The sequence below is a fragment of the Corapipo altera genome, unplaced genomic scaffold (assembly GCF_003945725.1).
Source record: "Corapipo altera isolate COAL_440 unplaced genomic scaffold, ASM394572v1 71, whole genome shotgun sequence".
Taxonomy (NCBI): domain Eukaryota; kingdom Metazoa; phylum Chordata; class Aves; order Passeriformes; family Pipridae; genus Corapipo; species Corapipo altera.
Window position 1 is genome coordinate 2,212,964 of NW_020884916.1, and position 27,289 is coordinate 2,240,252.

At 52.7% G+C, this 27,289-nt stretch overlaps 1 protein-coding gene across 3 annotated transcripts in view; it reads right to left on the minus strand.

Annotated features, from left to right (window-relative positions):
* NECTIN1 (nectin cell adhesion molecule 1) overlaps window positions 1-27,289 on the minus strand; it is a 97,054-nt gene that overhangs the window by 48,386 nt on the left and 21,379 nt on the right. For all 3 annotated transcript variants that reach the window (XM_027655534.1, XM_027655536.1, XM_027655535.1), the window contains exons 2-5: window positions 4,470-4,820; window positions 3,425-3,727; window positions 2,856-2,973; window positions 871-1,022 (exon numbers count right to left, since the gene is read on the minus strand). In XM_027655534.1, coding sequence (XP_027511335.1) covers window positions 871-1,022; window positions 2,856-2,973; window positions 3,425-3,727; window positions 4,470-4,820 — 924 coding nt within the window. The remainder of the gene's footprint in view (window positions 1-870; window positions 1,023-2,855; window positions 2,974-3,424; window positions 3,728-4,469; window positions 4,821-27,289) is intronic.

Here is a 27,289-nt window from a genome sequence, read left to right on the forward strand (position 1 = left end):
TGTCACTAACCCACTGACAAACCAAATCACTCCTTTTACCCCAAAGGAATGGGACAAACTTCCCTTTCCTGCTCTCAAAGCACCAACAGCCACTCTTCCCCTTTGGTGATGCCCTGCAATGTCACTTTGACTCTCTGAAATGAGGCTATTGCCATATGGTATTGCTTTTTTTTCAACTATTTCTTGACATCACTTTCTCTCCCTGACACTACCTAAACTTCTCCACACGTCTTTTCCTCACTCCTGTGGCTACACTGATTTGCAAGTCATCAAACTCCTTCTGTCTCAGATGACATCACACAGCACCACTGTCCCACTGCCTGCACCCTGGGATGTTATTCCTTTCTGGAGCCCAGACAAAGCCACTCCAGTGCCCACAGCCTCCCAGAAATCAGGCAGGTGAGCAAGTGCACAGACCAACAGGGCATTGGAAGGAGCTCAAATGAAAAACCATGAGTTACCTAACACCAGAAACACCAAACATCATCCTGCACAAATGACTCATCCATCTCACGCCTTGCAGTCCATATCCTCATCCTACCCCTTCTTCTCCCTCCCAATAAACATCTCCCTGACGTGTCTTTGCTTTTAACACGCCCGGTGATCTCTCTGAATCCGAAGCAGAAGGCAAGGGGGAAACAAATTGAATACATCTTGGTGCAAGAGAAAGGAAAAGACAACACGAGGAGAGGAGAAAAGAAAACCCAAGGCAAACCAGCGCAAAACCAGAACAGAGCAAAGAACCCGCTGCCCCCTCTGCATGGTGGAACTCCCCACCCTGGAAAGGAGATGCTGGTGACTGAGGAGATGTGACTCTCCCTCCCCAGCTCCCTGTCCCCGTGTTTCAGAGCACACCAGGTGCTGTCCTACCTGTGACATTGACCTCCACCAGGCCCGACCGCGTGCCGATGGCGTTGGTGGCCTCGCAGACGTAGGTGCCGGCCACGCTGTAGGACACGGGCCCTTTGAAGTAGATGGTGTTGTTCTGGATTTCCACACTCCCTGGCAGAGTCCCGTTTGGCCTGTGGGAGGGACAAAGAGCGTGGTTGGCCCCAGAGATGACACCCAGTGGCACCGACACGCTGGGTCTGCTTTCGGGCAGGTCCAGGAGCTGGTGGTGCTGTCTGGAAGGTACCCACTGAGGTAGCCAGGGAAAGGACACAACCTGACCCTGCTCTGCTCCAATTTCCTGCCCATGTAACACTCCTGGGCAGCTGATCAGCCAGTGTTAATTGCAACTCAGGCTCTAAAAGAACGGTGTTGATTTAAAGCCCTGCCATCTATGACCTGCCCACGTCAGAACAGCAAGTGTGAAGCTGGAATAATGCAAAACTAGAATAAATGAACAAAGGCAGACAAAAAAAAAAATAAAAAAGCCCCTGTGTGTTAGGAAAAGACACACATGGCCTGGTTATTCTTAATTACTGAAGCAAAGTAAAGTAATTACTTCTCTTAGGCAATTAAAAATTACTCAAGTAATTCCTTCCCCTCCTCCCAACCCAAATGTGCACATATTGTCAGCAATTTGTAAGAAACAAAAGGGAATAATGGGGGCATAATGAGGATTGTCAAGAAGTGCCTAAATGCACATGCACTTCTTTTGCATGTCTACATACACACATAGGCACACAGGTACAGCAAACATTTGAGTCTTTCCCAGCTACACCAATCCAGTGATCCCAAAACTGATGGGAGAACAGAACACCTTAACCTTGGTCCCCACAGAGCCCTGGATCTACAAACACAAGGGCACATCTTGTGGGGTGGGATGCTAAATAAGGCCATCTCCTCCTCTAACAGCTCCCCTGACTGTTGCTCATCACCATCCAAATGGCAGGGGAGGAAAGCACTGCTGGGTTTTACATTCCAGGCAGGAGCAAAACAGCAGCAGCAGTAATTGCTTCCTGACCTCCGGGAAGGGGAAGAGGAACATCTGAGCACAGAAATAGCCTCAAGTGGCATCTTTTCTGCCGTGGGTGCATCTTGGCCTCTGAGGCTTTCCTGGAAATGTTGTGAGGAGCCCAAAGAGCCCCTCAGAGCTTAAGGCAGCCTGGCAGAACCAACAGATGGAGGGAGCTGGGGATGAGGACTAGAAGAAAGGCAAGAAAAACAATCCTCTTCAGACTTTCCCTTTGAAGAGTTTGATCTGGGAAGTGAAATGAGAGAGAATATGCTCCTTGCAAAGCCATGTTGAGAGCCTCTTTCCTGATGACAAATGCCAGCTGAAAAGAAGAAAAGATCCATTTGATCTTTCTCTTTTAAAGTTACATGAGTGCTTATAGAAAAGAGAGAGCAGCAGAGAGAATCACATCAGGTTGTACCAATTCCCATCTGGCTCCCCAGACACCCCTCACTCACTTTTCATGTCTCTTTAGTGTTTTCAGCCAAAAGCAGAAATCCTGGAGGATGAGGAATTGGTTCTGCTTAATGTCAATCACGTGGGGAACTCCTGGAGCTGATTCCAGGGAAAGGTTGTTCACACACAGACAAATTTTGTGCCATTTGTGCCCCTTTAAGGCAGGGAAATCCTGGGTTATTTTCCAGCTCTGCTACCGAAGCACTTGGTGGTGCTGGGCAAATTAATCACCTTGTCACATCTCAGCTGCTTCACATCACCGGGGCAGAATATTATTCCAGTGAGGTGAGAACAGGAAGTTTTGCTGGATATTGAGGCTGCAGTGCTGCTGGCAGCAAGTTTCATCACAGGCACAGGTTCTGCCTTGGAGTGACACCGCTGACACTAATGGGACTGGGCCCTAATTGACCAGAGGGTGAGTGAGGTGTCTGCAGAGGCTCCCTGGCCCTGGTGGAAGGTGACATGTGCTGCTGAGAGCAGAGGCACTGGAGGCACTTACAGCTTCCATTCGTAGGTGTGAGCTGGGGGGTTGGCATCAGATTTGCATATCAGCTTCACATCCTTGCGGTTGAGGAACCAGTTGCCATCAAAGCCCTCGATGGTGACTTCTGGCTCATCTGCGGGGGGGTGGGAGAGAGGGAAAAACAGCAGGGAAAAGGAGAGGAGAGAGGGAAAAGGAAAGGAAGGAGTTGTGGAAAAGCAAGGAGGAGAAAATGAAACAGGAAGAGATGAGGGGGCAGGGGTGGGAGAAGGAGAGAGATTGCAAGGAGGCAAAGATGACAGGACAAGAAATGTGAGGGAGGGGAGCAAAAGGGACATGGCAGAGGCAGAGAGGGAAGGTGTGAAAAGGAGAAAACATATGATTATTCCAAGGGATCACTTCAGTTTTCACTCTCAAAAAAAAAAAGAGCAGCCTCCACCACACCAACATCCTCCCTTCGGAAAATTCTCTTCTGCCAGACTTTATATCCCAGACTTTATCCCGCACCCACCGCAGGGACTGGGCACTGCTCCCTGCCCCCAGCCCTGCCCCTTGCCCTGCTCCAGGCCCTGCCCAGGCCCACTCACACTGCACGTTGAGGGTGATGCTGTCAGTGAACCTGTCCAGCTGGTAGTTGACCACGCACATGAGCTGCTGCCGATGGGCCTCCCGGCTCGGCACCAGCCGGTACCGGCTGATCACCGTGAAGGTGCCGTTGCTGTTCCTGATCTCCTGGAATTCCGCCTCCCCCTTCAGCTTGGTGTCCCAGGTGACAGTGCTGGGGGGCTTCCCGTTGGAGGAGGTGCAGGTGGCCACCAGGATCTTCTCTGTCCTGCCAGACTTAGCAACGAGCGGCCTCTTGGTGCCCTCCATCCAGTTCGTGGGCTTGGCTGCGAAGGAGGGCAGAAAGAAAAGGGTACAATTACAATTTATCAATAAAGAGATGGTCAGCAAACCAATGCTACCCTGTTTACTGCATCCCAAGAGATATCTAGTACCACTGTGACAGGCCATGGGGTGACCTCACGATAATTGCCAGCAATTATTCCCCTGTAAGAGTTGCTTTACAGCAGTGCTTGTACACCTTGCACCATCCAGCTGCAGCACCTCTGGGGAAAAAAGAACGGTGGAGGTGGCCTGGATGCACAGATACACAGTGGGAAGTCAATCCTTTCCTGTCAGAGGTTTTCAGCCCTATGTTAGAGAGAAACTGAAACTGGAGAGCAAACAAATCATGTACACCTTGGCTGTGTCTGTTCCTTCCCAACCCTAAGCTCCACGGACAAGCTCTGCTTGTGCTTAGGATCTCTCTCCTGTCTTTCCTCTCTGTTCACTGGACAGTTACGAGCTCATTAAAACTCCCACAGGGAACTGGCCACTGCTAATGCACCTGCCTTAAGTGTAGGTGGGGGGAAAAGGGAACCTGAGGCCTGGGGAGGAGGTGTGACAGCTCAGTGAACCACCTACCCTGGGCTCCCTGCTCTTCACCTCTTCCCAGTCAACTTGAAAGATCATCACAGGCAAAAATTTACACCCAAAGATTCACCTCTGCCCTGAGCTGCAGGGACACAGGTCTCAGGTTCCTCCAGATCAGCTGAACTGGAAGCAACAGTTCACCCCACAAATTCTTACCCAGCACAGTGAGGTTCAGCTGCCCTTCCCGGTTGCCGGTGGGGAAAGTTGCAAACTCACAGATGTAAACCCCCTCATCCTCCAGCTCCAGCCGGGAGAGCTGGATGGTGCCATCCTTGAAGGAAGGGTTCCGGAAGGTCACCCTCTCCTTGTAGGGGGACAGGATGGACACCCCCATGGCAGGGTTGTAGATGGCCACATTCTGCTTGGTGCCGTTGGTGGCCTTCTGCCACGTCACCTGCGTGATCTTCACATTGGGGAGGGGGTTGGTGAAGCTGCAGTGCAGGACCACGTCTGTGCCGATGAACCCCGACACGGTGTCATTGACCAGCACGGTCTGAGCCTGCAGCCCTGCAAGGAAATGGAAACATGAGTGTGTGGGCACGTCCCAGACAGAGAAGAACAAGGTTATGGCACATCAGGCTCATGAAATCCTTTATTTATCCCCTTTGCTGCTTCTTGGCATGGCTGATACAAGGACAGTCTATGGCTGCAGGCTCTCAGTACCTTCTGCACCCACCTGCAGCTTCATTCCTTTCATTCAGATGTTCATGAACACCTTATTCCCCACAACTGGTGTTCACTCTTCACCACAATCAGCCAAACCAGGGCTCGTGATCACCAGAAGTTTGGATCAATAATGCTTTCCTTCCTTTTGTCTTCAGCTCTGGGTGACACCAGATCAGTTATGGTAAATATGCAGGGTATGTGTGTCTGGAGGCATGTTAAAGGGCTGATATTTATCAGCACAGCACATCCTAACATATGCTAACACACACACATCCATTTAATCCCACTGGAACTGCATCAGGAATTAAAGGAGAGGCAAAGACTCAGCCCTCATTTCAGGGCAGCAGTAATTCCCATACAAGAATCACTTTACAGCACTGCCTGTACACCTTGCACCATCCACCTGCACCATCTAGATCATTTCTGTGGCCTTTTTTTCACCCCAAAGTGGCAAAATTTAGGAACCTTCCATCTTGGTTCTATGCAGTAAAGATGAAAGGTGCCTGGGAAAAGTGGTGGCTGGAGTTCATGACAGTTCTTCTGTCTCTTGATTCCTCCCATGACAGGTGGAGAAAAATGTCTCCCACCAGACTGACCCTGAAATTCATCTCTGCTGCCACTGTGTCTTTTCCCAATCTGTATATTTAGAGATAATACTCTGCTAATTATACAGCCAGTATTTATATGATAAATACAACAGAGAAGCAAGGTGGTAAGAACAAGAAAAGCGGGTTTTGCTCCCTGCTTCTGGTAGAATCTGTAATTGGATGTATTCTGGGAGCCTGAGAGTAAAGGAAAGAAAGGGATAATAAAGAGAGAAAGATGTACAAAGAGTGAGCAACATGAAGGGGTAATAAAAGAAGAGAGAAGCTGGGGAAAGAAAAATACCCAGTAAGAGAAACATGACAGCATCTTCTAAGTGAAATGTCACTCTACCCTGCTCCTGCAGGGGATGAATGGGCTCCCTGTGCCAGGCCAGAATGAGCTGCTCAGTGTCAGCCCCCACACATCCCTGGCAGGGGTACCTGGGACTTCTCCAGAGAACGTGAGCAGGACTCCCCCTCCTGCACTTCCACACACACAGTGCAGGCAGACAAAAGTCTTCTCACCCACAAACACGCAGGCTCCAAGCTGCCCCCTCACTCCACGCCTGCTGCTCTCAGGCTTATCCCAATTCCCACATCTCATCTACGCCTCTTCCCTCTCCCCTTCTCCTTCCTGTGACCCCGAGGACAAGCCTCGACAGCCCAGCCCGGCCAGGAGACGCCACCAGCTGACCACAGCCATCAGCAGTTCCGACCGAAACTCGGCCTCCGGAGCTCTGTGTGGACTTGCCCCCTTCCCTGAGCCAAGCCCTGGTTTGCCCCACACCCCAGCACTGCAGCTGGGTGCTGAGGAATGTTTTCCAGAGTTGCTTTACAGCCACAGCAAAGCGCTGGTGCCCTCATGTGCCTGCATGCATGAGTCCTCTGAGGCTCAGCCCAGCTGGCAGGGTGCACCTCTCCCCTCCCAGTACAGTCAGGGACATTTTTGCCACGGTTTTCCCTCCAGAAACCAGAGGGAAGGGATGTTCCTGCTCTGAGAAAGTCATTTCTGGATCATTTTTCTCCACTGGACGATGTCCCAGCAGTAGGACACAGTGAAGGACTTCTCTGACACCGGTCTGGTCTGTGCCCACAGTGTCCTTCCTGATGAAATGAGGGCATGGGCTGGGTTTAGATGATGTCATGCTGGGATTTGAGGGAAGAATGGGTGGATGGGGAGGGGGGACATGTCTCCAATGTGCCCTGCAGCATATGCTGCTCCCTGCACCCCGGAGGTGAGCGAGCCTCTTGCAGCGTTGCCCACGCCCGCGGAGGTGAGGAACAGCTCTGCCAAGCAAAGTCTGGCTCTGAAGACTTCAGAGCCTCCCAGAGCATGTGGGAGCTTGCTGGGGAGCGATTCCAGCACGTAGCCAGGGCCCTGGGAACAGCCCCCCACCCTCCCCAGCACTGCCTGGCTGGAGGTGTGCTCAGCTCTCCCTCCTTCTCCCAGGGCTGGGGGAGAGCGGCTTCATCAGCACCCCTTTCATGAAGGGCTCGTGCCCCCAGGCAGAGCCTGCCCGGGGCTGGGGCGATGGCACAGCTGGCTCTGCTCCCACACAAGCTCCCTGACCCCCCACAGGGCCCAGGGCATCCCTTTGAACCGGGATTTCCACATCCCAATAAACAGGCCCAGGAAGCAGTGGCCCAGCGTCTCCTCGAGGTGCCAGAAGAGCAAGAGATGAGCAGAACTCCAGAGAGGAGAGGATGGAAAGCCACCAGCTTCTCCTTGGAGAAGGGCAGACAGCCTGTCTCTCCCTCGTGGGACATCTAACTGCACCTAAGCTGTGCCCCTTAAATAAGGTTATAGCCAGCCAAACTGGTAGGGAATGTGATATATAGCACAGGAAAGATCAATCCACACCCTCACTTCAATCATTACCATGCCCTTCCTTTATGCTGTGATTTTCCTGCAAATTAATGAACTGACCCTTTTAAAAATCAAGTGATTTTTCTTGACCACTCAAGGTAGTAACAATTCCCAGTTCTATCCTCCCTCTTCCACCCTCTCCCTGCCATGGGATCCATGCATCCACGCAGACTGGACTTGGGCATAAATTGGAGAGGAAGTGAATTTTGGAGCTGATCCTGAACCAGATCCCAGAATGGTCCAGTAGAACCCTCTCCCCAAGTGTAAAGAGCCAGACTTCTGGCCAGGGAAAAGGCTGGTGCCAGTTCAGTGAGCACTGCTTGCCAACAACCAAATGCTGCCAGAGCTGGGATTCAGGCCCCTACACGTACCAGCTTCAACAAAAACACATTCCAAACTTTCTCGAGGCTTCAGGGGAAAAAGGGGAAAAAGAAAATAACACCCAGTAGAAGAAATAACAAAACAAACCAACCAAAAAAAAAAATACCCTGAAAAAAACCCCAAACACTGCAAGGAAATCGTGTTTCCTTTCCAGGTGGCTGAACGACTCATGGCTCTTTTGCAAGACAGGATGAACTCTTTATGTTCAGCTTCCCATGCTCCCCCACCCTCAACCAGAAGGCAGAGGGCAAACCCAAAGTGCTGCCACGCTCTTTGGGAGCACTTGTTTGCTGGGATGGTGGGTCTGCCCCCACCCCATTACACACTCAATAATTCATCAGGGCAAATGCACAGAAAATTGATGGCAATGAGCATGCAGGGCCGGGAGAGGAGGAGAAAATAAAATCACTAATCAGCCTCTGGAGAGGTTTGAACATATTAAACTGGATGTGTGTGTGTGTGTGTGTGTGTGTGCAGGGCCGGGATTCGCCTCAGTTCTTCCCTGCTGAGCGATCTGTGTGGTTGGTGCAGCAGAGAAAAGGCTTGGGATGCATCCTGCTGTTGGCACGTCCTGTGCCAGATCTCCCAGTGCCCACCAATCCGTGCTGACACCTCCCAGGGGCAGCCAGCACACGAGGAAGGATTAGCTGGATGGGTTGCAGCTTGCCTGGGTTGCGTTTTTATTCATTAGTTTTCGTGGTGTTATTTTTTTGTCGAGGACCAAAAAGGCCCAGCTTCTGTGCCAAAGACATGTTGGTGCCAAGGCCTCATTAGTGGAGACCTCTGAGATCCCAACTCCTCCACCTTGGCCTCTGAAGTGGTTTGTGTTGATGCCTTTCCCCACGATCCCAAACCCAGATATTTTACCAGGTCGTGCAAGGCCTTGGGGGCACCGTGCAGAGCTGGGGGTGCCCTGAGGCACAGGCAGTGGGCTGGAAGAAAGGCCTGGACTCCCTGGGTGTGAGGGGCAGTGGGGAGGGAGCAGACAAAGTGGCAGGTGGTGGCTCTTGACCCTGAAAACCCTTTCTCCCAGCACCTCTCCCAGGAGGTGCTGTTACGTCGAGGCTCCCACACCTGCAAATCTGGTTCTTGCTCCCCCATATAGAAAGCTCTGGAAATGATCTCCAGGCACTTGTGAGCTCTGACACAACAATGAGCCTCCATTCAATGCCTCTTTGTTAACAACCCTGTGAACTCCAGGCTGCTTTGCACAACCTTGCCTCTGCTGAGCCTCTCACCAACTTCTCTCCCTCCTGTTCCCTGATACTCATCTCCCCCCCAGGCCACTGAAACAGCCCTTGGCAGAAGTGTGATGAGCCACCCTTTGGTGTGGCAATATCATGACTGATGCAAATGTCAGAGGAATCACTCCTGATAGCCTTTGCATCACTCAGAACCAAACTGAAGGGTTGCAGCAGCCAGATCTTACAGAAGGACAAATCCATGCATCACTTCAACCTACAAAGCTCCTACAAAAAGCACCTGAGTTTGAGACAGCACCTCGACCATGGCCAATGATGTCCCCATATGTGGCCCCATACACCTCACAGACACCACAAACAGATGTCCAAGAACCTTCTAGGAGGGGAAAAAGGGGATTGAACAGGAGCCCAAAACTTCCCACTCGCTGGCACTAAGAAATGTCTCTCCTGGTATTTCTGAGCTCACCTTTCAAGGCTCCCCCTATTTTTAAGTGGGAAACAAGGTCTGAAACGCCACACAAGCTGCCTCCAGCAGCCCCAAGGAACGCCACAGGTGCGTTACAGGCAGGGTGGGAAACGGGAAAGAAGCTCCTAAAATCCCAGCAGGGGAATTTCAGGTGGCAAGAAGCAAAGGTGTGAGGTGGCGCTCAGCCAAGGTGTTGGGGTTAGGTACCTTTTCTTCTTGCCAGGGAGACTTTGTATTGATTGCCAGGCATTTAAATCAGCACTGTGCTGCTCTTCCAAGAGCACAGTGCCTGCCTCGCCCTGCTCACCCAGTGGCTTGAAGCCCACTGCAGGGAAGGAGTGGGCTCCAGTGAGTCAGTGGGCTCCAGTGAGTCACCACCATGAACTTCCCGTGGCATCCAGACTTTCACTGGAGGTCTCTCTGTCATCCACTGACTCAGTCCTGCCCCACTTCAACTTGGAGCTTGAGCACTACAGGGATTAGAAGACTCTGAGTTTCCAACACAGGGGGAAAGGGGGCCTTGGAAGGGAGGGATGAGAGAGAAAAGAGATGTGGTAAGATTAGGGCTCCAGGTGACGTGGCTGAACATGAAAGGGCTGAGATAACACCGGGATGGGGTGGGGGCACCCCAAGAGCAACTGCACCACCCAAGCACCCCTTCCCCCAGCTGGGAGCTGTATGGGATCTGACTGGGAAATGGCAGAGCACACAACAGCCCAGGCTGGCTCTTGTCCAAATCCCTCTCAAACAACAAAAAAAATGGGCTTGGTTTTGGCTTGCAAATGGGAAACACACAGGGCCCTTCTTCGGGTCACCGGTGCATCCCCAGAGCCAGCACACGGCAGGGGCAGCAGGGATGTGTGATCCCAGTCAGTGACTTGCATTGAGTGAGGCCTCCAGCCAGCCCTTCACTGGGTCAGGGCAGTGGAGATGCCTCTGGGTTAAAGCAGGGCTGCCTTCTCTTGCCTGGGCAGTGCTCCCTCCTCGGATAAATAGAGCACAAAGCCGCCTCGGGATCCCCTCGAACCAAAGCTCCTTCCCAAGGGCCTGATCCATTGATGCTCCACTTGTTCTCTGCTATGGTTTGGGAAGCCTATTCATTGAGCCACTGCTGGGATTCACACACTGGGATTCTTTCTAAGCAAGACCAAGGCCTTGTCCCAGGTCTTCCTCACAGAAACAGAGGAAAGAAAATCAGAGGCCAGTGATGGGCCACGGATCGAAGAGACAGCAAAAATCAGAGATGAACACCAGACTAGACCAAAAGTTCTTGCTGCCTGTGCTTCAACCTTGCAAACAGCCTCAGCTGCAGGCAGCCTTTTAGTTCTCCAGGAAAAGGGCTGCAAACCAGAGGAGTGGGATGGGAACAACCACGTGCCTTTGCTCCCGGCTCTCCCTCTCTGCCGTACCTTCCCTGGCTCTCACACAGCTGCTCTGCTTCACCCCCCGAGTCAAGGGGAGGGGACCCATGCCCCATGGCAAAAGCAGGCAGGCTGGCAGAGCAGAAAGAGCTGACACAGCACTGGGAAAGGCCTTCCTGCAATAAAACTTGGAAAGCCCATGCTCAGCAACAAAGCACAAAGGCTCCCGGTCCCGGCGGAGCAGCCGGATCCCGTCCCGCCCCACCAGCACGTCAGCTAATCCCAGGAGAGAGAGCTGCCAGTTCCCACACACCTGAGCAGCTCAGCAGGCTGCCCTGTGCCTCCACCTGACGTGCACCACTGCTCAGCACTCTCCCCTCCACGCTGCCTCTCCCCCGAGGCCTTTTGGACTGGACTTTACTCCAGCTCCTTCCTCAGCTCTTTTCCCACCGTGTGCTCTCTTACCCAGCCCCATCCAGTGCCTGGGTTCACAGCTCTCATCTCCTTTCTCCTGTGGCCTTGTGCAACTTCTTGCAGCTAAGTCACATCTCCTTCTGCCCCTCTACCTGTCTCCATAAGCAGGGACAGAACTGCCTCTCCACTGGTGTCTGTAATGTTTGTTCCTTTGACTTGCCCTCCTTCCATTTCAGCCTTACAAATTTTCCCACCCCTCTTGTGCCTCCCCAACATCACCACTGCATCCCAGGCCTCTCACTTGCCTCTTCTCATCCCCAGCCACCATTTCCTCTCTGCAGATGCACCAATGGATATGTCCAGAATCATAATCCTGCACTGGGAAAGGTGGGCAGCTGGTCAGGCAAGGGCAAAGAACAAAAAATTCAAGACCCTTCTCTCCAGAGGCAGCTTCCTGCCAGCAAGGAGAAAACCAAGGTGGTTTTTGCTTGCCAACTCTGACCTGTAAGCAAGAGAGAAGACTGAGAAAGGGGACCACATGCAGAGCCAATGCTTATTTGGTGGTTGGGTGGGGAAGAAAAGAACAGTACAGCTGGAAAATCAAGTGTGGAGGAGGGGAAAGAAGCTGAGCATTGAGCAGAGGGAAGCTAATTAAGCTGAGACTGTCCTGAGACCTTATCTTGATGGGCTGAGTCCCCACATGTACAGGAGTGTTTTCTCTGCATTGCCTCTTTCTTGGGCTTCCTTGTAGCCTTGGATGGTGTTCAGGGAGTTCTGGTCCAGTGCTAAATATCTTCCCTACTAGAGCCCTCCAGGTGCTAAGGAGGAGGGATTTAATGAGGAGCCATGAAGAGGGATCAAGATAGTAACCCATTCAGAGCCTCATTTCCAAAATTAAGGAACTTGAGACTGAAGAGACTCCATAAAAACAAAAATAAGCTCGATGGCACAGAAAAAGAGAACAGCAGATCCTTCCTTCCCTCCCTGGGCTGAGGGCTTGGAGCTGGAGCAGGAAATCAGGGAGCTCTCCGGGCTGGATCAGGGATGACTCACTCGCCTCCACAGTGGGAACGCGACAAAGCCGAAACTCTGCTGACTCAGGCGTGACTTCAGCCAGGGTTAACAGCCAGCCCTCATCCCACTGCCCCCACCACCCAGTTCCCTCTGTCCTGACCCAAATCCAGCCTCTGGTATCAGAGGGGGAGATGCCAGGCCACGGGAAATTACCAAAGGATACAAACTCTGGCCTCCTGTCCAAACCATGGTGAAAAAACACACCCCTGCCAAACCATGCTGGTGTTGGCCAGGCCTGTAATTTTCATGAGGAGGATCAAAACTCCTACTTTCCTACAGTTTAAATGCATGTTAACAGTCACAGCTTTCTCTCCTCCGTGGTTTTGCTTCCCTTTTGTCTTTCCTCCCATTATCTTGCAGGATGTAACACACTGCTGGTATTTCCCTATCCTCCTCAAGTCAAAAAAAGGAACATTTTCCCCTATCAAAAGGGGGAATGCCACGCTCTGTTCTTCTGTAATTTGCTCAAAGATAGAAACAGTGGAGTTTTTTTGTAACCAGAAAAAGAGGATGTGTGTTCTCGTGCCTGACAACTGAGGAGCAATCTTTGCAAACAACAGGAACGCAAACATGGCACCAACAGATGCAATGGACACACACCCCTGGCTGGCTGACTGCCTCTGATTTCTCTCTTAATGTGTTTTATCTTGCCCTAGAGATATCTCTGCAGGCAAGTGGAAGAGACTAAGACCTCCCAACTTTCTCTGGGCTGTTTAAGGATTCCTGCTCGTGAACAACAGCCCGTAAAGAACAGTGAGCACAAACACACCAAAATTCAGTGCCCTGCCTGATTTCCAGCCTTGCTGCTGCTCAGCTTTCTTATCACCAAGTCCCTGTGCAAGGAACTAATTCCTGAAATTTCACCTCTCCCTGGATTTATGATCTCCAGGGTGCAGAGGCAGACACGGTTTCAGTCCTACCTGGGCTCCATCTGTAGCAACAGCTCTGCATATTTATGGAAAGCTTTGCAAATTCAAAAGGCTTTTCAAACAGTAACTAATTAATCCTCCAACACCCTGAGAGGCAGGAAAGCGTTATTACCCCTGCTTTCAGGGATGGGGAAATCAAGAGGTGCTGAATGACAAAGAGATGTGCCCAAGGCCACCCAGGCAAGCACCGGCAATCTCCCCTGGGTGGCTTGGTTAGATGTGGGCATCTGCATATTGTGGTGGCAATTCTCACCTAAGGAAGCAGGGATGGAGGCATTTCTGGGAAGGCCCCACAGCCCCACCCACCACTCATGCAAATGGCAAAGTCACCCTCATTTTCATGGCTGAGGAAACCCAGGGAGGTGAAGTGGAAAACCTATTTTATCAACAGAGCCTGGAAGCAAACCTAAACATTACCCAGTCAACTGACAGGCTGAAGGGTCCCAAAATGTGGCTTGTGTTTTTCTCAACAACATGCAAACTGGGTGCAACCAAATCTATGACTTTTTGTATTAAGAACGTGCCAGAAATTAGGAGAGATATTTAGACTGAGAGTGTCCCGTTTACACTCCAAGCAAAGCCAGTTCCACATTTCTGAGAATATTCCACATGCTGAAAAAGAGTAGGTTTAGGTTAGATTTTAGGAAGAAATCCTTCCCTCTGAGGGTGGGGAGGCCCTGGCACAGGTTGCCCAGAGAAGCTGTGGCTGCCCCAGCCCTGGAAGTGTCCAAGGCCAGATTGGACGGGGCTTGGAGCAACCTGGGCTGGTGGAAGGTGTCCCTGTCCATGGCAGGGGGTGGAATGAGATGATCTTTAAGGTCCTTCCAACCCAAACCATCCTGTGATTCTGTGATTACCAGGCTCTGCTGACTCCAGACCTCCCAGGAGATGGAGAGCTGAGCAGAGGGGGGCTGGCAGAGAGATCCCCATGCTGGGTGGAGATGCAGCTCCCATATCTCTTAAGGTCACGGCCTCCATCCAGGCTGCCTGGGGAATGACTGCTGAGCTTCTAAAGGGCTGCACAGCTGGGGCTCAGAGGGGCCTGCTGAGCCTGTAAGACCCAGGACTGTAAACAAGTGACAAGACCACCCATTAAAGGCAGCCTGTGCACGAGCATCTGAAGGGAGGGAAGGCAGTGAGGGTCAGAGCCCAGACCTCCCACCCAGGGTCATGCTCCCTGCCTCACCCTGCCTGGCCACAGCTCTGGGATGCTTTGCTTTCCTGGGAGACCAACCCAGTTATACCCACCCCTACCTGCCCAGAAAGGTGAGGACAAGTCTTGAGGAGCAGGAGTTCAAAGGGACTTCTGCAGGAAAAAAAAAAGCTGATTTGTCCTGCTTTAGTTCACAAAAAACAGGGAGAACATCATATTTCAGTCTGGACACCTCTCAGTGGGAGCACTGCTCCTTTTGGGGCTCAAACAGGGGCAACTGGCGGTGAACAGTCAAGAATTGTACATCCTCAGTGCCATGAGGGGCACAGATCAACTTCCAGGAAGAGAAATCAAGGGTTTCTCTCCATGCCTTGTTACCTCCTTCTCAAACAAGGCGAGCTTTGTGCTTCCAGGTAGCCCCAGGGAGGAGCTGGGTTGGGATAAAACACCCAGGGAAACTCGATGACAAAACGTCACTCCGGGGGTGGAACGACACCCTGTGCTGAGTGACTCACCCCACCTCTCCTGCCCAGGGACAAGGGTGTCCCTTCAAACACAGCCACCTGCACTGGGGTGCTGCTCTTTGGGCTGGGTTTGGGGGCCTCTCCCAGCACGTTTCACTTTTATCCCAATCCTGGGGGTGCCTGAGCAGGGAGGCTGGGATGGCTCTGACAGGAGATGCAGGCAGCTCCAAGGCCTGAATCCCTTCCCTCACAGATCTGCTCTAAACCTCCTGCTCCCCAAGTCTTGACTGTTGAGAGACAAGCCAGAACCCAACAGTTCCCTGTGAAGATCTATTAACAGCCAACAGGATGGAGCCAGCCAAGAGCCAACACCCCATTTTCCAGCCTTGTGCTGGAGAATCTGAGGGTTAAACAGCCCAGCTGGCCTCAAGTGACACATTTCATTGACTTTCATAGTTATTTCATTGACTTCTGTTAAACTACATCAGCACCAGGCCCACTGCTTCCCTCTTAGGGAGCAATAAGCCACGTTCCAAAGGATGTGGATGCTCAGCAGGGCAGATGGATTTTCCTGTGCCACTGGGGAGAGCTCCAGTGAATCATCCCAGTCTTCAAAGAGCAGGAGGTCAACTGCTCTCTGGGGACTCCTGTGGGCTTTGTCCCAGCTCAAACTGAGGACTGACACAGCTGCCACAAAAATGGAAAGCATGTGATGAAAAATAGCTGGAGCTAGGGGAAAAATTTCCGGCACAGCATATTTTTCTGATGGAAAGTGCCATTTAGTCCAAGCCAAAACTACCCACTGGAACGTGCTGATTTTGGCAAAATTCAATGAAAAAAAAAAAACAAACCAGAAAGCCTTTTGATAAGGGTGAGATGGTTTTTCCTTTTGGACCCTCATTTTTATGGTTAAAACACTGACCAGAGCTGCAGCCAGAACGGAATGCTTTGCCTGTCATGCAACGAGACACTTTGGATTGAGCCAGGCCAAGGTTCTCCTTTTGAAATCTCATTTCTGTGGAAATTTTTCAAATGACAGTCTGAAAGCAGAAGGGAAACTCCCTCTGAAACACCCAACATCCCCACTTGCAAGCCCATCCTGCGTTTAGTCATCCCCACAGCCGACCTTTCCAACACCCAAGGAGAAAGATCCCTGTGACTCTGCCCACCTTCATCCTCCACAGCCCACTCTGGGCTCTGGTCCATCTGGATTCATTCTCTTCTGGGTCTCACCCCACCCTGGTTAGGAGTTCTCTGGGGGTCTGGGCCACCCCCCCAAGCTGTGTGGGACCCCAGCACCTCTCCCTCCACTCCCTGTCTCTTCCTCCTTCCCGACAGACGGATTTGCTCCCACCCTCCACCTGCCTGGTGTGCCCACCTCCTCCTCCTCCTTCTGCTGTTTGTGCCTTTCCACTCACTAACAGCTACATGGGAGGCTGGTTAAGAGAACTTCTGTTCTTTTCAGACTGGGGGAATAAGAGGGAGAGAGAACACAAGCCAGACTATTACATTTTTTAGCAGACATGACAATATGGACACAGTTCCAGCAGAACACTGTACATTTTTTAAGACACACTTCACCCCAAAAAATGTCAGCCAGCTCCCCTGGTGGTAGGAAAAGCAAAGAAATAAAAGGGTCCTTCAGGTCTGCAGCTGAATTTTTACCTTGGAAAAACTGGAAACAACTGGGCAAGATCTCTCAGCACCTGGCTGTGCAGGCAGGAGGCCGAGGGCTTGGCTGCTGCACACACAGCTGCCCCAGCTCCCCACCCTCCTCAGCAGAGCCCCCCACTTCCCTGCTGCCTCCCCCCAGGGCTGGAGCGAGGATGGATGCTCCCCGATATCCCAGCTCCCACAGAGGCAGCCCTGGAGTGCCCATGGATGGGGGAAATGGCTCTGGAGACACCACACAGGAGGCAGAATCCGGGAGATGGGATGGGCTTTTCCCACAGACCTTGTGCACTCTCCATCCCTGGAGATGTTCAAGGCCAGGCTGGACAGGGCTTGGAGCAACCTGGGCTAGTGGAAGGTGTCCCTAAATGGTCTCTTATGCCTATTCCAACCCAAACCATGGACTTTCTTGACCTACCACGCCGTGTCCCAGCTGGGGATCCTCCCACGTGAGGAGCAAAGGAGGAACTGTGCGGAATGAATCCCTAAGAGATAAAAAACACCTCCCTCACAGTCCTGGTGCTCCACAGAAGGATGAGACAAGCCTGGCCATGGCTCCCCTTGGTGCTTCACCACCTCTGGACTTGGCAGCTGGGCCTGGGTTGCTCACAAGCTGCACAGCAGCTCCAGTGTCACCCCAAGAGCAGCCACTGCTTGAACTCGCAGCTGTCCAGAAACATCTTTACTTGTTGCTCGGGTACCAAGGTGACAGATATAACACAGCTGGATGCTTGACTACCTAAGAAGATGGATGGAAGGATATAAATAGCTAACAGGAAGAGAAAAGAGGACAAAGAGTCCCATTTCCAACTTGGTAAAAAATATGACCAGGATCACAGCGCAGAAAGACTTCCAGAAATAACCACATGGGTATTAAAGGAATGGAAAATAAATTAAAAGAAAAGAGAAACCAAGGAAAAAGAGATTAAAAGGAGCTTCTTAACTTGTTTGAACAGTAATTTTCCCGTCATGGAAAAAGGGTTAATGTCACCTGGATGTTACAAACCCTTACTGGTGGTAAGGTACCCAGATATTTCAGTGTGGGGAGTGACAAGCAGGCAGGGGAAAAGAAAGATAAGCTTGTAGATAAATGCCATTAACTCCTATTAGTGCAGGAATTAAGAGAGTTCAAAGGCTCAGTCTTAAGGGTAGAGGTCTCATGGACTGTGTCTGGCAACAGAGGCTTGTCTGGAGAAACTCTGAGAGGAGGCAGTTAAACAAACCAATAGTTTCTTCCTAATTCTGGGAAGGCACCAGACTTGAGAATCTCGTGTTTCTGATGCTGTCACAGCACCAGATCTATGGCAGTCACAGGGAACTCTAAACAGATCAATAGTGTGGAGATCAGAGCAGTCCAAGAAGGCAAAGGTGATGAGCTCTGCATCTGAAGTCACCCTGTGCCCTGATCCAGCCAAACACAGGGGCAATGAGCTGGAGGGAACAGAGCCCAGAGGATGAGAATGATGTGCCCCAAAGGGAAATGAAGAGCCTTCATTGAGGGGAGAGACACACCTTCTTCAGGAGAGATCCCATCAGGAAGAAGTAACACCCCTGAAATGCAAAATAACAGGCTCTTTGCAGGGTGCAGGGCAGGCTGAGAGGACACCCAGTGTGCTCCCCAAGGTGCTCCCAACCCCGAGGGCTTCACAAGCTCAATAATCACTGAGAAAGGGACTGGATTTTCTGCTGTGGATGTCCTCCAGTGAAGGACTCAGGCAGGGAAGCAACAGGAAGCCCAAGAGGAAGAGGAAGTTTACAGCTGTCCTCAGAAAAGTGAACGTGGCCTTTCCTCTCAGAGCTTCCATATCCCTTGGGAAAGCATAACAACTTCTGTGCAAGTCTGCACAGCATCCTCTGGGAGTTGGAACCTCAGGCCTGACAACTCAGTGGCATAGTGTGAATCCAAAGTAATTGCATTGTTTGCTCTGGGAATACTCCAGATACACTTGGCATAACACAGAAATAGACTCGGAATCCTCTTGTTGCACGATCTACAAACCCTCTGCTCTCTCACATCCCTGGGATCTGCTTTTCATCTTCTCCCCTGCCTTCTTTCTTTCCATCGCCCTGGTCTTAGAAAAAAGGTATTTGAGTTCCTGCCTTCGCTCCCTCACTGTGTAATGAAATCTTTGTATCCTCCAAACATGCCTTGCAGAGAAGGGGCTCTCTGGAGCAGACAGTGAGGTAAGGGTCCCTTGGGCATAAAGACAAATTATCTGCAGGCAGCTGTTTGGGCTGCAGGGTTAAGCCATTTTAATCACCTGTAAGCAGAGCAGCAGCCAGAGTGGTCAGTGTGTAAAGCAAGCCCTGCTGTGCCAGAGGGGCTGGGATGTCTCACTGAGGCTGCCTGCTGATCCTCTGCTAGATTAAATTCTTCTGCAGAGCTGGCCCACAGTTTTATGGCAATGGGGATAACTTTCCTGCACCTCAGAGCCCCATGTTTGGGTTGGGGCAGTGCCTGTGATCCCAGAGCAGTGAACTGCAAACCTCCCACCTGGATCACAACACGCCCTGCAAAATCCAAGGAACCACAACTCCAGCAGGGTTTGAAGCTGTTGTTTTCCCATTCCTGGCATTGCAGAGAGGCAGATCCCTGGTCTATCCCTGTCCCCATCCTACCCAGCCCTACCCAACTCCCAGCAGTTCCCCACAGTTTGTGGTCCCCTCATATCACTGTCATCTTCCTCGCATGCCCACAGAGTGAGAGAAAATGGTGTTTGGGTGTGTTTAGACATGGGCAGAGGGAAGGGAAGGCACAGATCTTTCCCAGGAGACTAAGATGGGAGTCAACAGCAGCTCTTCCCCGTGCAGGGCTGGCCGTGTCCCTGCCAGCTGGGCCACGCTGTGTGCAGTCACCTGAAGCCATGGCAGGGCTCCCCAGGCAGGGCTCCCCATCAGGAGTTCAAACAGCCCATTGGAAAGCTGTGCTGGGCCACTGTCAAAACCCCTGCCCGTGCCTAACTCCCCCCTGCCCTTCCCCTGCCTGCTTCCCAAGCAGTTTGAGCAGATCCAGGGAATCCAGTCCCCTCTCAACGTCAGTGGCTCAGCTGCGCAGACCCCCCATGGCTGCTCTGCTGAGGGGACCACGCTGTCCTGACTCCCTGCCTCCTACAGGTTACCAGGGAAGCCCCAGCCTGGTCCCACGGGACTCAGGGTCTCCAGCTCTCCCGTTTCCATGTGGGAAGCCGCGCCCTGACCTCTTCGAGCTCCGACTTGCTTTTCCCAATCCGCCAGGTTTTGGGTCGGACGTGCCGGGACCTGCCGCCTCCTCCCCGTCCCTTTGAAGGCAGACACGTAGGCAGCCAGGCCCTCTGAGCACAGCTGCACACCACAGCATCCAGCCCTCACCCACCACAGCATCCAGCCCTCGCACTCCAGGCTGGAAAAACCACAAATCCATGAGTCACCTGCGCTCGGCACGGACAGGGCCTGGGAATGTCCCCGCTCCCCTTCTCGGCGGGACAGACGCACTCCCAGGACACCAAACCTCCCTCCCTTCCCAAAATCCGCCATGAATGCTTGGGGAAACTTCTGGGCCAGGTTTTGGGAGCAGGATCTTGGACCCAGACGTCGTGACAGGAGAAGGGGAGGCCTTTGTGCAGCCCGCTGGGAGAAGGGGTAGGGAGAGAAGGGACAGGATGCCTGGTGCCATGGCAGGTGACCAGAGCAGGCAGCTCCCTGCAGAGTAAGCCCAAATTCTGGGAGCTCTGGCGTGCTTCAGCCTCAGCTCCACAGCAAAGGAGTTGATGAAGGGTTCTCCCTGCTCAGCATCAACCCCCTCAGAGATCCCCTCTCCTCCTCAACCCCATTATCACCCCGTTCAGCCTCTCTCCTCCTTCCAGTGCCTCTCCGAGGGGAAGGGATGAGGGTGAGCTGGGCTGAAGGAGCCACCTGACAAGCAGAACACAGAGCAGGGTGTGTGCAGAAAGAACGTTTCAGGGAAGAGGAAACACATGCTGTAATTCCATGTACACACACGGCTTCCAGGGCTTGGCACAGACCCTGCTCGACTTCCGCAGCCCGGCTCCAAATCCCCCACAAAGGCCATTTTCTCAGCCAAAGAGACAATAGAGATCTGACATAAACAACCTCTGGAGGATCAGCACATGGTCCCCAGCCTGCCCCCACCGCTGCCTCTCTTCCCCCTCAGTGGAGCCGAGGCCAGCAAGACACAATGTGTAATTAGGTTAATGAGCTAAGCACGGATTTTAATTGGGATTCCCTGATTTACTTGTCTGTCTCCTCCTTTTGTTTTACTGTCGGTGCAGGTCCCTAAAAGCTGCCCTTGCTAAGGGCTCTGATATCAGAAAGGTCTTATGGATCTTTAATTGTATTTAATCATCAAGGTAATTAATGATCCTTGAGCAAAATGGAGATTGCATCTAGAGTGGTTCCAGTCTTGCCCTTCAGCATCTGTTGTGTCTGGGCAGAGGCACTTTGCAGACATGCAGATGACAGAGAAAGACAGAAGGATGGCAGAGAGAGGAGAGTGATGGAAAGATAAAGGATTGGAGGGGGAAAAAAGCATTTAAAATGGAGAAGAAGCTGAGTAGAAGAGAGGGAAACAATTCCTTCTCATCATACGTGAGCACTGCTCCGTCCCACGCCTGATTCATGGGATGGAGGGAAAACAGGGCCCTCAGCCACATGTTCAAGGTGCCCCATGATGCTCCTCTGTCCATCAAATGTCCAGCTGTCCATGCAATAGCCTGTCATGGCATGGAGCTCTCAGTGCCACGGCAACACAGCAAGAGGGAGGCTGGTTCCCACCATCCTCCCACGGTCCTGGCCCCAAAGGCAGAGATCCAGCTGTGTTTGGGCCCTGGGAAATAAGAGGACCCTCCTGGAGCTACCAGAGTGCTATATATGGCACTGGGGTGGTGTCCTCCAAAGGGACAGGAGTCTACTCCCTGTTTAATTCCAGAGCCTGGAGTGGCAGCTCCTGGGGGATGGCTGCTGTTCCCTGTGCCTCGCCTGGCACTCGGTGCTCAGACTCTGCCACGGTGACTCCTGTGAGACAACCACCTGCTTCTGCTGCTCCCCTCTTCCATCCTTTGCCTCTCCCCCCCCTTCTGGCACCATTTCACACCCCTCTTTTCTCAGGAAGACGTTTCCAAAGTTCAAAAACTTGCCGAGAGGGAACCCGGGCGAAGGGGAGCGCTGGGGCAGCAAGCTGCAACACGTCCCCGCTCTCTCCCAGGCCACAACTGTGCAACTCCCAGCCCAGCTCCCAACCTCTCCGCTTCTCCCAGAGCACAAACAATGCCTGTCCAACCAGAAAACTGGGCTGCCTGCTCCGACTTGCCCCAGAAAGGCAGCTCCAGTGAGAAATGTCAGCGGGAAAGCAGGAGGGACATGGAACCAGTGCCTGTCGCTTGGGACCTATCACACCAGAGCCACCTGGAACACAGGGAGAGGTGTGCACTGGCTGTGCTGGCTTGTTGAGGAATGTGCTCTGGCTCCCAGCTCTAATGAACAGGGAAATGTGCAGGAAAACCACTGCCCTGCCCTCCTCCAGCCTCAGCAAGGGTGGGCAGGCTGGGCGCAGCCGGTGGGAGAGTCAAGGACAGTTGCACATATTCCACATGGACCAGGGGAATGGCCAGTGCAGCCTGGCAGTGGGGTGATATTTAGGACTGTGTGATTCCCCTGTAAAGGAAAAATCCAGCTGCCACAGCAGACCCACCAAAAAGGTTTCCTTTCTCATTCCTATTCTGGTGGGCTCTCAGTGTTGGAGGACAAGTGAAAGGTCCTGGCGTGGTGCTGGAATGAGCCTGCTTTTATTCTGTCACTGTAAATTAGCCCCAGCTGGCTTTAGATTGGACTCAGATAAGCTCTGTGAGTTGTGACTTGCACAGAGAAATTGTTCAGTTGGGCTTGCTTTTCAAACTGGGCATAAACTGGGTTCACAGGCTTCCTCCAGCCTGGAGTCACCGTTATGGGTTGGGGGAGAGTTCCCCTCCAGATATTGAAAGCCCAGTTTTTCCTGGAAACCTTGGGCTCTATTACCATGAGAAAGGCACCATGCAGAGCCAGTCCTGACAGGGAATCTGCCCCTTCCCACTCTGGATCAAGCTGCCTCACCAGGCAGGTTTCAGCTTGCTTGGGCCGTCAGCTTGGCGGATCTTATTTCTAGTGGTTTTTTGTTTTTTTTTTTTTTCTCTCCTTTATTGCCTCCCCATCTGCCCCAGGGCTTGAGAAAGGGCTGCCTCCTCCTTCAGAGCATTAGCAACCATGCCAGTTTTCCCCACTTGGAATATTTCATGCACAGGCCCTTTTCTCCCACGCTCCCTTATCCACCTTCCCCATCCCACGTCCGGCCACGGCTACTGTGGCAGCCGGGAGCCTCCAGGGGCTGGCAGGCACAGGTAGGCAGGGAGCCCTCTGCTTCATCCCTCCAGCCATAGCACATCTGAGCAAATAGGAACACCTGATGTGAGATATGGGGAGAGGAAGAGTGCCAGGAGCTGCACGGGAAGGAGTGTCACCCAGAAACACGGGACACGGAGCGAGCCAGCACAAAGGCACAGGGAATGGGAACTCCAGAGGGATAGGCCTTGAAAAGCATGGCACTGCAGCGAGGAAAAAAGGGCTGGGAGACTGGGGAAGCAGCCTGGCTTCAGCCACAGCATGGCACTGGGGTTGGTTGTGCTCCCACAAAGCCTCCCCTCCCTCTGGCAGAGCAGGGTCTCAGCCTCCCTCCCAAGGCTGATCTCCACAGCCCCTGATCCTGGGAACAGGCTAAGCTGATTGCAACAGCAGTGAAGATCTGCATCAATCCTCTCCTCCCTCCCAGCACAGAAGATCAGGCCGCCTGATTGTGTCATTTATTCCCCCTGTAAACAAAGGAGCCAAAAGAGAAACCCAGCCCAGAAACGAGAGCCCTTCCTGAAGATCCAGCTCAGTGCTGAGCAGCTGGGCAGAGCAGGAGGAGAGCAGGGATGAGGCTTCCCAGCCTGACCTCATTTGTGCCGGAGCTGCCTGGGGTGGGAAGCACAGCACTGTCATCTGTACCAAGTGCCTGGGATGGCACAGCCCCCAGGGGTGCCAGGGGGGTCTGTCCTGCCCCACGGGAGCCCTGCCCTGGTGCAGAGCACATGGAGAGGGCTCTTCCACAGGAGGCACCTTTAGCCACAGCTCTGGGGGAGAACACAGGTAGCACTTCAGGGCAGGAGGTGATCATGGCTTGCCATGCCAGGGAGGATCTACCCCTCCAAGGCACATTATCAACTGTCCCTTCTCTCCTGCTGCTCATACCAACCACTTTCTCTGGGCTGAAAGGTAGGACTGAGGTCCAAAGCCAATACTTGCAGAAGTGGGGCTCAAATCCTGCTGCCTTCCAGCAGCTGCACTATTTTATATCCCAGGAAGGAGCGAATTCAAACAGCTCCTGCAGCTCACACCATCCTGTTGGGATGGAGACTGCTGGACTCCATGATCCAACACATCCAAAATCTCCAGCTCAGGATATTTTGATTCTGTGGCTGGTGTGCAGGGTGACTTGGTGAGTGACCCCCATGGGCAACCACAGCCAGGATCCCCCCCAGGCATTTCAAATTGCCCCCCTGTCACCAGGTCACTGCATCAGCACCCACAGAGCAGGAGATCCTGGCAGGGAAGCAGGAGGTGCTGGGCACCCCTGTTTGCTGAACTCAACCTGTGGCACAGCTCAGCCCTGAAGCAGAACTCCAGCTGCCCTCCAGCTGTTTTTGGGAGCCAGGGTCCCCCCTGCACCAAGGGAAGCCCTGGGCTCTCTCTGGAGCTGGCAGCGTGGCTGTGGTGCCAGGGCCTGCTGGCAGCAGCCCTGCCTTCTCCTGGGGGATGGTGTGAGAGGGAGGCAGGCTGTGCTGGAGCTGCTCTCCTTGGGGTCCCTGCCAGCCTGTGATTTCCCTCTCGCGTGTCAAGGGCAGCCAGCACAGCCCTGGCTCCCCCTCTGTCTCTCAGCTCTGCCTTCCCAGGAGGAAGGGCAGTGGAGTGGCAGGCTCGGAGGCACGCACAGAGCCACCTGACTCGCACTGTCTGCTCCTTTCCCTTTTCTCCCACCCTCCCACCCCTTTGCTCTGCCCTCCTGGCACCTCTGCACACACAACAGCATCGCTCCTCTGTGCCAGAAAGGGCAACCCGACAAACTGAGAGCAGCGAAACTCAGCCCTGGCGTTCAGGGAGCCAGGTGTGTGGGAAGGGGAGAGCTGGGCAGCCTCACTTGACCCTGTCTCATTGCAGAAACATCTCCTGGTCACCTCTGCCTTGAAACCTCTGCACTTCATAACCGTGAATGCAAAGCTGGAAGCACCACGACAGCAGTTTTTAGCCACAACCCACTGTCCTTGTTTGCCACTGCCAGGCAGGGAAGGATCAGGCCCAAGCATGCACAGAGTTTTGAAGATTCCTCTCGATCTTTGTCTTTTTGCAAAGAGGTAGAAATATAGCAGAAGATCTTGAGGGATGCAGAGAAGTCACTGACTGAACCCACAGCCTAAGAAGCCTCGCCAGGGCATTGTGAAACCTCTGAACCACTGTTCAAACAGATTTTAAACAGAGTCCCAGGCCTTCCTGCTCTGAAGGTGAGGAAAAATAAAATGGGGTGAGGAAGAATAAAATGAGCTGAGAATTTTTCAATGCACACATTGAGGACAAATGGCTTTCTCACTGATAATGCCAGGAGCTGAAGCCAGGGGAATTCATCAGCACGTTCTGGCATCCTGTGGGACTGCAGGATTCTGCCCACACTGGTGTTAAATGCCACATTAACAGGAGCAGGAGTGCAAGAGCAGTGCAAAGACTCTCAGCAGCTGGTGCCAGAATTGGGCTTTCAGAGTCAAGCCCTCCTTTAAATGAATGGAGTCACTCCTGCAGTGCTGACACCAGCTCCCAGCCAGGTCACTTGGCTTGGATTGTGCTCTGCAACACCACAGCTGCTGTCCCAGAGGAAGCACTGGGCTGGGAATTACCTGCAGTGGAAGCACTGGGCTGGGAATTACCTGCAGTGGAAGCACTGGGCTGGGAATTACCTGCAGTGGAAGCACTGGGCTGGGAATTACCTGCAGTGAGCACAGGCAGCTGAAAGGGAGATGATGGTTCAGCTTCAGTCGAGTGATCCCTGCCCTGTCTCAGCCTTCTGTGCCCACCCAGCCTGAGTGCCAGGGTGCCTCTGCCTGCCCAGGCTGTGTGTTCTGCCCTTCACTCCCCTCAGGAAGCTCTTCCCAGCCTTGCTGTCACAGTAATGTGACTCTTGGGACCGAGCCACTGGCGTGTGGGAACCCAGGCACGGAGATGAATCTTGGAGAGACAGTAATTACTTCTGTCATATTAATAAATTAATAAATCTCTCATTTATTCTCCAGATTTAATTTCCAATCCCTGTGTTTTCTCTTCCTGTCACACAAACACGCTGCTAAGAAATGTTGGAAGGCACGAGGAGAGGGATTGAGAGAAGCAGGGAAGGGGGGAAGAAGGCTCCAAGAAAGGGTCATCTTCCCCCCTGTGAGGCTGTTTAGCATCTCAAAGCTACTGAAATGGCTCCTGAAGTTGCAGTGGCAGAAAGGTGAGAGGAGTAGAAACTCTGCCTGCACAACAAGCAGCCCCCCCTCATGGAAAAACCCAGCTCAGAGTGCAGACATCTTCACCTTGGCTGGGTGTCTGCACTCACTGCCCAGTCGAGGAAGAGGAATTCCTACCACATAGTAATTCAGGCAGTGTGCATAAGGAATCCACCCTGGGCTGGATAAATCTGAGCCTGAAAGTGCCTGTTTATTTCCCTGGACTTGAGGGAGTCTGGATGATTAGCTCCACATTCCCATTTGGTGTCAAGGCATGGTCCTGCAGGAAACCCTGCCCAGTGAAATCAAGCCTTTGCCACTGACCTGGACTCTGCTCATCCAGAGACTTCCCAATAACTGCTCTAACACTTTGTCAGGAGACCTTTTGCTAAAGGAGCTGCTGAGCTGGAGACCCCATTTCAGGAGGGCCTGTCCTTTTCAGAAATCACTTCTGAAGTGCCTCCTTAAACCAGGGCAGCCCAAACCACCAGCCAAGAGGAGAACATCAGCTGAACCTGACTCCTCCTCCTGCCCTGGCACCACTTCTTGCCCAAATTTCTAAGCAGAGGACCTGCCTTTTCTCCCTTTGCAAACTCCCCCTCTGTGAAAACGACACTGGCTGTGGTTCAGATTTCTGACTCATCACTTAAAGATGAAGCATCTTAAGCCAGTGCTCAGTCCAGCCTTTGTAAAATGACGCTTGGTCCCACCCCCTCTTGCCCTCCCAGGAGACAGAGGCAGTGGAAACCCAGATGGGTTTGTTGCAGGGGAGGAGGCACAGATGCTTTGATGCTGCAAGGACCTGTCCATGTTTCCCATCTCGGCAGAGAGAGGTTCAATGGGAGCATCCATGTAGCAGTAATAGGAAGGGGAGGAAAATTAAGCTCCTACCAGAGGCCATCAGGTCTTTTCCACTCCACACACCTCATCCTACATCCCTGAATGACCCTGTATCTCCTGCCTTGCTGGCAAATACACAGGCAGGAAGATGAGAGGGGTTTTTTGCCCAAAAAACCCCAAAAGGTGGTCAGACCAGCAATAAGAGCAGGGACATTAGAGGAGTCCTATCTATAATTAAACCCTCCTGCTCGAAGCATTCCTCTCCCGTCCATCCCAGAGAGCAGGATGCTCTCCTGTGCATCCCAGACAGCAGGATGCTCTCCTGTGCATCCCAGACTGCAGGATGCTCTCCTGTGCATCCCAGA